The 12827-nt window shown below is 35.4% G+C and overlaps 1 protein-coding gene across 3 annotated transcripts; it reads right to left on the reverse strand.

Moving 5' to 3' along the window:
- Positions 1 to 26: 26 nt before the first annotated feature.
- Positions 27 to 10944, reverse strand: LOC110724261. Of its 3 annotated transcripts, XM_021903683.1 has the most exons (6): positions 10474 to 10944; positions 7515 to 7946; positions 6774 to 7071; positions 6468 to 6686; positions 795 to 852; positions 27 to 581 (listed from the first exon to the last, which is right to left on the reverse strand). In XM_021903683.1, exons 1-4 carry the CDS (start codon positions 10912 to 10914, stop codon positions 6538 to 6540), a joined length of 1320 nt encoding a protein of 439 aa, XP_021759375.1. In that variant the 5' UTR covers positions 10915 to 10944; the 3' UTR covers positions 27 to 581; positions 795 to 852; positions 6468 to 6537. The 3 variants fall into 3 exon arrangements, with proteins under 3 accessions (XP_021759375.1, XP_021759376.1, XP_021759374.1); XM_021903684.1 differs by lacking the exon at positions 795 to 852 and having other exon boundaries at positions 27 to 570; XM_021903682.1 differs by lacking the exon at positions 795 to 852.
- Positions 10945 to 12827: the final 1883 nt, after the last annotated feature.

The raw sequence follows: 12827 nt of genomic DNA on the forward strand, positions 1-12827 counted from the left end.
AACTTTCCTGTATTGTAACCCTAGGATTGCTGTGAGGCTTAGCATCATATACATTGCAAAATAATAAGATTATACTTTACAAATTTTGTACACCGGATGGACCAATATAAAAATTGGCTTCCAAAGCATGGAGCATAGGCAGCCCTATTCACGACTCTTTGCCAAACATATCGTAAGATATTAACCTTAGCCTCAGCTTTCTATATAATCGTGCACTTAGTCATCTGTCACACTAGAGACAGATTGGATGACAAAGATACAGTCTAGTTGCTACATATATACAAGTAATTGTTTGTTCCGAAATGCCCCAATAAATAAATGTAACCGCGCAGCTTGTACGGTTGACTGGGGCTGTGGGTTGTTCCTTTTGGTCATCATGTGAGTAAAATAGAACCCAGGTAGTGGAAAAATAAAGTAAGCGTTGGTATCAATACAGCCCCTAGTTGGCAACAAAGTTTGCCATCAACACAGGTTTCTTGCTGCGACAAAAGAGGCCAAGCTACCAGCTACCATTCCAGGTTTATTGCTGCGACTGAAGAGATAGCTACTAGCTACCATTTCAGCAAGTACCTGTAAATATGCTTCACAGCAACACAAAAAGTACAGAGATCATTTGTAAATTGTTGAAACCACGTAGATAAATTATGCAAGATTAACCCCTTTAGGCTGTAGTTTGCCATGAATACAGAAATAATGGAAGCAATGAGTATGAGTTTGGCTATACACCTTTACAGTTTATCGGGGACTAGACCAAAAACTTATTTAATCTTGGGACACAAAACTAGATCACATACCTAAAACCCAAAAATAATGCAAACTGCTAAGGTTCATTGCGAAGTGCCAAGACACCAGCTGGATAAGATAATGAAAAAGATTATGATTGTTTTCAGTCATAAGGGAACAATCCAAATATATAAGAATATACAAATCTCTGTTTCATGCATAAAGATATGGTTGAGTTTGATCACTTTGATAATATATGTTTTGTCACAGGAGCATATAGGTGCTTAAGGGATTATGCAATTTTATAGTTGCTTGTTTGAGGCAATAGATGGCCCTTCTAAGGCGATATATAGGATAGGGGCAGTCAGTAAGAACAAAGTCATGCAGAACTTTATACTAAAAAAATATAAACCATGTAAACAAGACGTTCTTTAGATCTGACTAATAGGAGTCAATTAAAACAAAACCCAACTAACTAGGGAGTTATAAAAATACACCAAAAAAGAAACACAAAAGGATAAATCAAAGTGTTAGATTTAAATATAGACGATATATTAGCCATGATAATGGTGCTGTCTATTCTCCAAATAGTAATGCGAGCATTTTCATTTTGTATGTGATAAACCAAAATATAAAGTTTTCACACTTACCACACACACATAAACCTAAATGTATGGAGTATTAGCTTTAGTACCTTTAAACAACACCTAATAAATAATTATACAACATTGTAAAAAGCTAGAAAAGCATTACAGAGCGTTTTGAAAAATACATGTGGGAGTGGACATAGACATGGATTGATGAAGTAAAACCAAGTGGTTATAGGTGATGTGAAAAGTTAATACTACAACTTAACAGAACCTTTATTGTGATGATGGGGTGAGCTATATCAGCTAAGAATTTAACTCTAGTGGTCGTCAACCAAGATCCCCTTCAATGCACTTTTGCATATTCTTGTAACCTCATTTTCTTCGTAGTTATTCCTTACCCCTTTTATCCAAGTCGTCTTTGGTCGACTTCGCCATCTACCAAGATCTTCATGATCTCAAGTCTTTATTCCTGCTCCCTTATATCCAAGTCCTCCAACATCAGCTTCTACTAAGATCTCTGTGATCTCAAGGCTCTTTTGGTTTGTCTTACTTGCTCAAATTAACGCAAATGATTTTCCCTTAATGTATATCATTGTCCACAACTCTAACCCTAACCCCTCTTGACTATCTATAGTAGCCGGACGTGACCAAGAAACCACCAGTTTTGCTTGGTGGTCCTAATTTTATCCAGAAAATTATTCCCACTAATCGATTAAAACTTAGGTTACCTCTTGTATCTTCCAAATATGACCCATCCTAGATGCCTAATATTTTTAATCAATAACATTGGTGGTTAAATACCCATCCAATAAAGCGAACCTTTTTACCTTAAGCTATACTATAATCACCAGACTCAATTCTATAAATCAAATATTAGTCTACATCTCCAATCCTATGCAGAATCAACCACTGGTACTTGAAGCACTCACTTAAGGGAAACTCCATACCATCAACCCAATACCTAGGTTTTTGTGACTCGAATATTGGTCTAAGTATCCATTCCTATAGACAATCAGACCAAAGTATATGAAACACTCACTTTTGGACAGATCCTTACCGTCCAATGTTACTATATCTTCACTTGACTCACACTTAATAGTTAATACTGAAATGACAGCTTTGTAAAAGAAGATGATACAAACATTCAGTGGAGGGGTTGTATGATCCAAAAGAAGATAACAGCTTTGTAATACATGATTAGAAGATAAATGAAAGCCAAAATTTTCAAAGAGTTATTCAGGTCATCAATTGTCTCAATAAGGAATAAATCAAACAACAGTATGCAAGTAATTCGAATTGCAAACATGTAAAGCAACAAATGGGGGTGCATGATGGTTATGATTTACAAACGTACTCTTCAGCTCTTAGAGCTTTTATGTGTTAACTTGATACTTGAATACTTGATACGTATATAGACATTGATTTTACAGCTAAGCAATAAGCTCCAAAGCAACGAGCAAAATGGTTATTCTTAATTCCCATATTTTTAGACCTTATAAGGACACCACTTTCCACTTAGTGATCCTTGTGCAGTTACCACTTTTCCTAAAGAACAACAAATAATTTATAGCTATACAAAGCATTTCCTTTTGCAAAGAGAAGCATAAGCATTTACTGTTCTACTTTCATAACAAAATAAACTCTATGTTGCACATTATAAGGATCAATACATGATGACTAAGTAAATGTTGATATAATGATATTTATCGCTAGAGAAAATTTATTTTACCACCAAAGTAAAAATTAGGGGGAAAAAAAATACCATCTTACACATTATTGAGGGGCCAACAACAACCTAATAAGACATTCTATATGCAAAACACTACCCTTAAGCTTAAAACAATCAAATCTAGGCCCCTCTTTACCTAAAAATAATACTCCCTTTGTTTTTTTAAAGGAGCTTGGCACACATGCCAATGTACAACTTTGACCAATAATATCTTTAATTACCAATAAGCATAAATTAATTACCAATAAGCATAAATTATAACAAGTAAATATTAATACTCTATTCATTGTGACGATTTCAATAAGTATCTACAAGACTATATTTTCTCTTATGTATAACTCACAAACATTGATCGAAGTGGGTGAAATGAATAGTGCAAAAAGTGTCAATGGGCCACTTAAAAAAATGGAGGGAGTAATATTCAGTAAAAATAAGCTAAATTCAGCGGAAATAAGTTAAGTTCAATATAAATAAGTTTTAATTAGTAAAAATCAGTAACTTTAAAAATCAAATATAATAGCAAATCAATAAAAAATAAGTTTTAATCAGTAAAATAATTAAATTTTGGCAAAATTAATTTAAATTTAGTAAAAATAAATTAAGTTTAGCAAAAAAAATTTAAGTTCAGTAGGCCTTAAGATGATACAATTAAAATATCATATTCAATATTTATCGGCTTATTGCCCAAAAAATAAATGAAAAAAAATCTCAAAGTAGTTTTTGAGCAAGAAACGTTCTTCGTATTTTATAAGGTACATTTAGCTAAATACAAAATATTATGTAAAGCGGGTCATTCAAGCTGACTTTGCTTTTTTTTTTTTTTTTTTTTCCTTTAATAGGATTTCAATACTCCTTCCGTCCTAAAATACTCTTTACATTTTCCTTTTAAAACTGTCCAAAACTACTCTTTACATTTAGTAAAATACAAAATGCTATGTAAAGCAGGCCATTGAAGCTGACTTTGCTTATTTACTAATAGGAATTTCAATACTCCTTCCATCCCAAAACACTCTTCACATTCTTTTAAAACTGTCTATTATTAATCTATACAAGTATACACTCCCATTTTAAGAAAGAACCCGCCAATATATAATTATTACCTCTCTTCCCACTACTAAAATGTTGGAAAATTTGTGTGGAACGGACATATATGTTCACTATTTTATCTGGAAGGACCTTATATGTTTAAAGTGGTCTAAAAGGACCTTATATGTTTATTTTGTTGTTTGGAGGGACCTTAAGATCGGAATCCGGCAATAATTGACTTTTTTCTCCAACGTTGACCTCTCATATGACCTTAAAAAATGACCCCCTTTTCTTTTTTTCCACGATTTCCGTCAACTTCCCTTATTTTGATTTATGTCATTTGGGGATTAGAGGAGAGAGAAGGAGGAATTGGAGGGAAATTGTGGAAAAAAAGAAGGAAAAATTGAAAAGCCCATCTGCTCAAAATAATCCCACCTTTTCGAATTCCAAAAATAATCCCACCTTGTAACCCCATCTTCTCAAAATGATCCTTTTTACCCACAACCGTTTCAATAGGTAATTTTTATTTTTATTTTCAAATAAATAAAACAAAGGCAAAATAAAATCAAAAAAAAAAAAAGAAAAAGAAAAAATCCCCTAACACCCTAACGCAGCCCCACACCCACCATTGGCACCACCTGTCCCCCCATCGGCGACAGCATAACCCTAGCCGTCGGCACCGCTGCCCCACCAATACCGGCGAAACCTTCCTTCCCCCTTCTCTTTCCTCGAAAACCATCTTAATCCAGCCTAACCACCTCAATCATTCGAACCCCAGCCTCTTCGAACCACCGCAAACACCACCCGAATTCCACCTCAAACACCACCTCAAAGTAATCCCACCACAAACACCTCAAAATTGGCCGATGTCTAGGATTGCCAGCGACAAATGTGTTGTTTTGGGGTTGAATTGGAGGTTGTGGCTGCGACTTGTGAGGCTGCGACATCACGATGGTTGGAGATGGTTGTAGCGATGTTGATGGTTGCAATTTTGAAGGCTGCCACGCTGGGGGAAGTTGGGGTAATTGTGGAGTTAGTGCAGTTGTGGTCGTTGTGGGGTATGTTGGGCGAATTTGGAGGTGGTGCGGTGGGGTTATTGGTGTGGCTGGGCGAAGCCCGGGAGTTAAGAGGGGTTGTGATCGGTGGCGATTTGGTGTGTGTGGGTTCGATGGTGGTGGGTTGTAGTGGCAGCAACTGCAGAGAGGAAGGTGAAATTTGTGATGGTGGTGATGGTGGTAAGGCGCGGCGGCAGGGGGTTGTGACAGTGGTGATAAGGGGGTGGTCGTGTAGCTGGGAGAATATTTTTTTTTTAATTGTTTTGTTTTTATTTTAAATTATTTAAAATTTAAGACCAATTAAAAGGTGACACGTGTCAAGTCACCTTCTAAAACAGGTTACTAATTTCATAAACCGGTAAAAGGATCATTTTGGGAAGATGGGGTTACAAGGTGGGATTATTTCTGGAATTCGAAAAGGTGGGATTATTTTGAGCAGATGGGCGAAAGGTGGGATTTTTCTTTTCAATTTTTCCAAAAAAGAAAAGGGGGTCATTTTTTAAGGTCATGTGAGAGGTCAAAGACGGAGAAAAAAGTCAATTATTGCCGGATTCCGACCTCAATATCTCCCCAAACAACAATATAAACTTATAAGGTCCTTTTAGACCACTTTAAACATATAAGGTCCCTCGAGACAAAATAGTGAATATATAAGTCCCTTTTAGACAAATTTTCCTAAAATGTTTGACCCCACACCTTATCCCATTCAATTAAAAACTATCCCATTGACTCCTATAGTCCTACCACTACTACTACTTCATTTAATACAATAACAATTGATAACCACACAACCATTGATCACCTATAAGTTTGAGCAAACTGCAATGGTGAGACAGCCAGAGGAAGTAAAAAGGGAACCAGCCTTGCAAACCAGTGGATAGGTTAAGAGGGGGGGGGGGGGACTTCATAATTTCATATAGACACCCTAGTTTATGATGCTGGAAGGCAAGCACAAGGACTAGAGAGATCACTACTTAACCCCATCCGTCTGAAATCAAGATGTGATTTCCAACCTAATGGCTTGTGCATGGTGACTACTGAGCTTCAGGTTCCAATACTTATATTTCTGGGTAACAGGAGTAGCTTGAATCTCAATGGGGAAGGGTAAATATAATAAAACACAAACAAGGGTTGTGGATGCAGGGGTAATCTTACTGATCCATCCCAATTCTTCCACTTGGGGAACATTCACACAATTCTCTAGTCATGCTTGATTATTTTCTTAAAAATAAACATACCCAGGCAAGATTATAGATAATTTCATCAAATTTAAGAGGCTTCTAGACAAATTCATTGCACAGGTATGTCATGTAATAGGATGATAACAAAAGACCAAATTATTACCATCAGTCAGCCGTCCGCCTCATTTAAGAGGCAAATTAAAATGTATTGTGCACTCATGCATCAGGTTTCTTCAAGTGTTGTTTGTTGTAAATGTTAATGTCTTGCCAAGAACAAAAGTAACCATAGTGAGTTCAACACAGAATATTGTATCCATGAATGCCCTATTCACTGTCCATCCAAAAATGGTCACTCCACCAGGGTTGGCCTGCATATACATGACTTCAGGGGAAAAAAAGGGTGAGAATTCGATGATTCTATATGAATTACAATGCAGCATAAGCGTAAGTTAGCACTAGAAACACACACCAAATGCTTGTCTTTTGAGATATGAAGACACCTTTGGATTCAATTCTACATTCATAGATGGTAACATGTAGTCAACAGACTCCATGTCACTCTCTGGGTAGTTCATTGATGCAATTGCTGAACCCGCAAAATTAAAGTTCCCGCCATTTTCTGATGCCCCCAGAGTCTCATTTGAATGACAAGTCAGTAGTGCATGCCATCTGCTAGCAAATGATGCCAGGCTTTCAGCTCTATGCGATATTTTTGCAGCAGCATGCAAACAAATAATTATTCCGACTACCTGAACCATGGAGGAGATCTGCAAGTTGCCATAACTAAAAGTAAGTAGAATTCCATAATAAATTAGAGCACAGTAAAGTTTGCAAAAACTATTACACATGCAAATGAATGGCGCAGTACAACATCAGTAGTTATATATAATACAACATTAATAGCTAGTAAGACTAAAATCCCTAACATAGTGGCTATGTCATTTTATCATTCTTAGTTACACAGCTAAACTTCAATTTGTCTTTCCAGATGCCTTTTAAAGAATCATGGATATTTGTAGATACTTTGGCAGAAGCATTGGATAGGCAACAAAAATATAGAGTCCAGAACTTGGTTGTGTAAGTAGCTTCTAAGCCATACGTAGCATAAGAAAACAAAGGAAAGAAAAACACTGCCTCATACTGTAAAGGTGCTATCAAGAAATTCTTCAGTTTCCATATATTCAAGGGCAAACTTAAAATTGAGACTTACTGCAAAATCCGCAGCATTTATGAAATTGATGGTCCCACTGTTCCCTGTCGTTTCAAGCAGAGTCACAACTTGACTAGCAGTTACAATCAAGAACTCCAATATAAGGAAAATTCGGAATCTGTGACTTATTTTGGACAGATTAAAGGTAAGACGACTGTGCTCTTCAATATATACTAAAACATTCAAATTCCTTTCCAAAAGCTTCTTGTAGTTCTCAAAGTGTATAACTTGTAAACTGCATACCAAACTGAACAAGGTGCTTCCAGTCAGGTACACTGTTGCAGTATAAGTCCAGGAAACAAGCAAAACACACACAACCATCATAGATTGCACCAGTGAATCATTCTGGACATATATAACCCTAACAACCTCCCGTGCCATCTTCAAGATAACGCATGGAAATACCCATACAGCCAGCGAGCGAAAGAAGTCCTGAACAAAATTGACAGCAGCTCAATTGTTTATCACACAAGTTGTGATAAATTTCTCTATCCCGCCTAAAAGATAAAAAGAAATTACAGATAACATGTGTATATGAGGCATAGATAATGTCACTGTCGTAGGACACATGGTAATGCAAAAGCAAAATTTCTAGCAATGCAAGTCACAAGCAGAGAGATAACGTAGTGAGGAAGATGTAAACTTAATACATCTCTGATAGTCTGCTAAGATCAGAGTATCAGACCATGACAGATAGGGAAATAGTTGGAAAAAGTTCTTGCTAAATTACACCTAACCACGGTATGACACTTTCTGTAATTGTCATGGATGTATATCATAATCACAAAAAGGACAAGTATGCTTAGTCATCTACATTTCAGTATATGAGCAAAGTTTATACAGTCTCTAATGGTCTCACAGACTGATTCCAGAAGAGCTAGATATATGTCAATTCCAAACAAATTATATTTCTTGATTGAAAAAAAAAAAATTATAAAAAAATTATAAAAAAAAAAAAAAAAAAAAACCAAAAGTTAATGAGAAAGGATATAAAAATTCTCTTTTTGGATATCCATTGAGATTTAGTATAACTTTATGCCACAATTTGTACCACTGAACTTACAAAGAAGCATTTAATTTGATAATTTACTTTTTGTTAGAGCACATGCATAAAATTGAGAAGCTAATAGACTAACAGCTACAAAAATAGTCACCTTAGCCCCCTTCCATCTATTGTACAGTTAGTAAAGTAGCTTAACATAAAGATGAAGCACCAAAATGGATCTTAGAGGGTGAAATTTTACAAACTTATGAAAATAGGGATAAAATAGTTATCAAAGAGTTCAAAATTGTAAGATTTAAAGGAACAAGTTAAACATAAAACACCTATTTCTTAAAAACTATTCAAGCCTAAAAATTATCTTGAAGGTTTGAAGTAGAGGCAGACCTAGTGTGAGCCTTCCATACCCTTAAATTTTTTGGAACATTTAAAAGTTAAAACCATAAAACAATTCTACAGTGTAGCCAATACTTTCTTTTCATTGTCAATAAAAAATTCTAACTTGTCAAAAAATACCTTGTTTTTTACCTTATTGATTTTTTTTGTTAAATAATATCTTGAATTAAAAAATCTATTAAAAGTAGAACTTTAAGCCAATTTTCCAGCCATATAGTCAAGATTCCGAGAGTTGACTCCTTCATCCCCACCAAAATTTTGAGCACGCTCTACACGTACAATAATGGCTCGAGTACATTCTCTCTTCTACATTATTGAAAGTCTAATTCTAAAAATTCAACCTTCCCTATCCAATCCAGAGATTGTCTTGATTTTAGAAGAGTGAGGAAGTGATCTAAGATTCTAAATAAGGCAAAATTTAATCAAAGTTAAGCGCAATACCACCAACCAAACTCATAATGTTTAATGACATTTTTACAAGTTTAGGGATGTGTCAAGACGGGGTGCTAAGTGCAATAATACGGGTTATTTTAACCTAGAATAGAATATTATATGGAACAAAATCCCCATATTAACACAAATTTGAATTATAGCCTTAAAACTTTACATGCCCCATATAGCCATATGGAATTCCAAGATAAACCACTGGGTTTGTAGGGCTGATGAATACACTAAAGCAAAACATAAATCCTAGATCAGATCAATGTCAAAGTCAAGTCTGATACCTCACAATCGGATTCTAAGAAACATAATTACATACACAAGTACTCCATCAGATTATCAAGGTGCCAAAAAAACTAACTCTCTAAAGAGGAGTGTGTTCAACACAGTACATCAGATTAACACTTTCATTTTCCTTCCTCATTTTCTTCTTTCTCTAGATCTCTCATAAGTTACAAGTCTTACAACAATTACTTCAAGAAGTAACCAAGCAATATTAACTACTTCAAATATTAGATGACTTTTAGAGACATAACACTATAATAGTACAACATGTGATGCCATTGAATTTTCTTAGTTTTAGGCCCTAGGGTAAGAAAAGGAATATCAATCCACTACCTAATACAATAGCACTTGTCTCTACCATGAACGAATACTCCCTTCGTCCCATAATAGTCCAACTTTTGTCGCCATTGAATTTCTTAAAGGCTGTAGTGCAAGAAAAGAACAAACTTTGTGAACTGCAACCAAGTACAGAATACTTGTCACTTCCATAAACAATTACTCCTTTCTCCCATACATAGAGCCATTCTTTGAGTGACACTACTAACTAAGAGAGTCCATTACAAACTTCCATTTGTGGGACCCACATCCAATTTCCTAAATAAAATTATTGTTATAATTTTTTTTCAACAATACAAATCATCAGTTCATCAGCAACAATCCATTAGACAAAACCAGCTTAAAACATAGTAATATCACACAATCTCAAACTAAGTTTTGGCCAGAAAAACACACACTAAACTTCCACACTTTGAAACAAATAAATTTCTCTTCAAATAACAACATACATAACAATTCAAATCATTAAATTGAAAAGAATAGGGTATACTAAAAACTTACATTGATTTTAGGGATATACTCAAAATGAAATTCATCACCAATTTCATGATACTTATCAACAAAAAGAAAAATCCTGAGCCCATATTTTCTAAAACTCCGCGAAAAACAAAGCAACGACACCGCAGCAGCAGTAGCCTGAAAAAACAGCGTCTCCAGCTCAAAACTTTTAACATGGTATTTCCGGCAAGCGGCGGCATCGGAAGAGCCGCAGTAGAATAAGATGATGACAAGAGAAGGAGCGCCAACACCGAAAAATAGGAAAGAAAGTGAGGAGATTGAAAGTGAAAAGCGGGAATCATGGATGAAACCCAGAAATCTGAGGAAGAGTTCAATTCGTCGGAGTGAAAAGTGTAATGGAAGAGATGAGGTTTCTGGTGGTGTTGATTCTCGGTTGTAATATCGATTTTGTAGTTGCGAGTAGTGTGATGTTGAAACCGCCATTGTTGGAAGCTTGGAGTGTAAAGAGAGAAAGGATGCTTGATTCTGGGTTTAATTAGATAGTTGATTGAATTTGATTCATTGATTAGGAAGTTGAGATTTCATTTTTTATTTTTTTTAAGGTTATTTAGATTGTGACACGATCAATTTAGGGTATGTTCTCTTCCGTTGAAATTCAGTTCAATTCAATTCAGTTCAATTCAGCTCTTATTTTACGTCTAATGATATTGCTAATGATATAAAGCCAAATTTCATTCTTGTAAGCTCTTATTACAACGACGACGACGACGACAACAACAACAACAACAATAATAATAATAATTAATAAGTAATAAATAATAATAATAATAATCATCAATAAATAATAATAATAATAATAATAATAATAATAACAATAATAATTGAAATAATAATACTAATAATAATAATCAATAAATAATAATAATAATTATCAATAAATAATAATAATAATAACAATAATAATAATAATAATAATCAATAATTAATAATAATAATAATAATATGTACATTTGTATATACACATATGTATAGTAATAAATAATCAAAGATCACTAATCTGTAGTTCAAAATCACTAATTAATAAGTTCAGTTCAGTTCAATTCAGTTCAGCTGAGTTCAGTCAATCGGAACAGGCCCTTAGAGCCTTTTAACAAGTTTCTATAGTAATTATTAATTATTAGATATTTTTTAAAAAAAAATAGCTAGGCATGTTCACATTTACTTAGTTTCAATTCAGTTCAGCTCTGATCAGTTCAGTTTAGCTCCAATCAGTTCAGTTCAGCTTCAATAAGTTAATTTCCCTCTCTAATAAAATATTCAGTTTAGCTCCAATCAGTTCAGTTCAGTTCAGCTCCAATCAGTTCAGTTCAGTTCAGCTCAATTCAGTAAACATGAACAGACCCTAAATGTTATGTTTTTAGTTAGCAATAATTTCTGTTCAGTCCACTTTAATCAGTTTAGTTTAGTTCAGCTCCTAATTTTCTTCTCTCATAAAATATTCAGTTTAGCTCAGTTCAGCACCAATAAATTAAATTCAGTTCAGCTCAGCTCAGTAAATGTGAACAAACCCTTAGTTGGTAAGCCAACTAGCCAAGGTTGCAATTTTAAATTAAATAGAGGAAATTTTGACATTTGCTACCACCTAAAACACCTTGATTCAGATTTGCTATTTATTAATTTTTTTTTTACTTTGCTACCACCCTAAACAGATGTTGTTAAAATTCACTACCACTTAACGGAATCCGTTAGGATTTTCGTTAAGTTTATTAAAAATATTAAAAAAATAATAAAAAAAAAAACAAAAACAAAACCAGCCAACCAAAACACCTTAACCACCATCCCCCTCCTGCCGCCGGCGCCACCTCCCCATGGTCCTCCACCTCGCCGCCGTAAAACTCCCCAAAAACCGCTCTTTCTCCTTCTCCTTCACCCACATTCTCCACTCTCGTTACCCACAAGCTTAATTGAATTGCGGTTTGAGATTTGCTCAGATCGATTGGGGTTTTTGGCTGGGATTGAGGCAGGTTTTCGAGGGGAGGGGGCTGAGAAGGGGGCTGGGATCGCGACGCCGGCGCCTTGCGAATTTGGGTTCGATTGCTGGGGTTCGAACGGAACTGGGGTTGCGATTTTGGGTTCGATTGCTGGGGTTCGAACGGGGCTGGGATTGCGAATTTGGGTTCCTTTTTTCTGTGTGCGGCGGCTGGAATTGGGTGTTGGTGCCGATTGGTGGTGATGCGAGGGAACAGGGGAAAGGGGCGGTAATTGATGGTGGTTGGCTGTGGTTCTGCTGCTGATTGGTGGTGATGCGAGGGAACAGGGGAAAGGGGCGGTAATTGATGGTGGTTGGCTGTGGTTCTGCTGCTGATTGGCGATTGTTGATGGTGGTTTAAGCGGCT

This window comes from Chenopodium quinoa, unplaced genomic scaffold (assembly GCF_001683475.1).
Source record: "Chenopodium quinoa cultivar QQ74 unplaced genomic scaffold, ASM168347v1, whole genome shotgun sequence".
NCBI lineage: Eukaryota > Viridiplantae > Streptophyta > Magnoliopsida > Caryophyllales > Amaranthaceae > Chenopodium > Chenopodium quinoa.

Coding starts and splice junctions, on each gene's coding strand:
- LOC110724261 (XM_021903684.1), bottom strand. CDS start 10,914: ATGGCGGTTTCAACATCACACTACTCGCAACTACAAAATCGATATTAC. Junction 7,072..7,514: donor TAAATGCTGCGGATTTTGCA/GTAAGTCTCAAT, acceptor GGCAACTTGCAG/ATCTCCTCCATGGTTCAGGT. Junction 6,687..6,773: donor TCTCAAAAGACAAGCATTTG/GTGTGTGTTTCT, acceptor TTTCCCCTGAAG/TCATGTATATGCAGGCCAAC.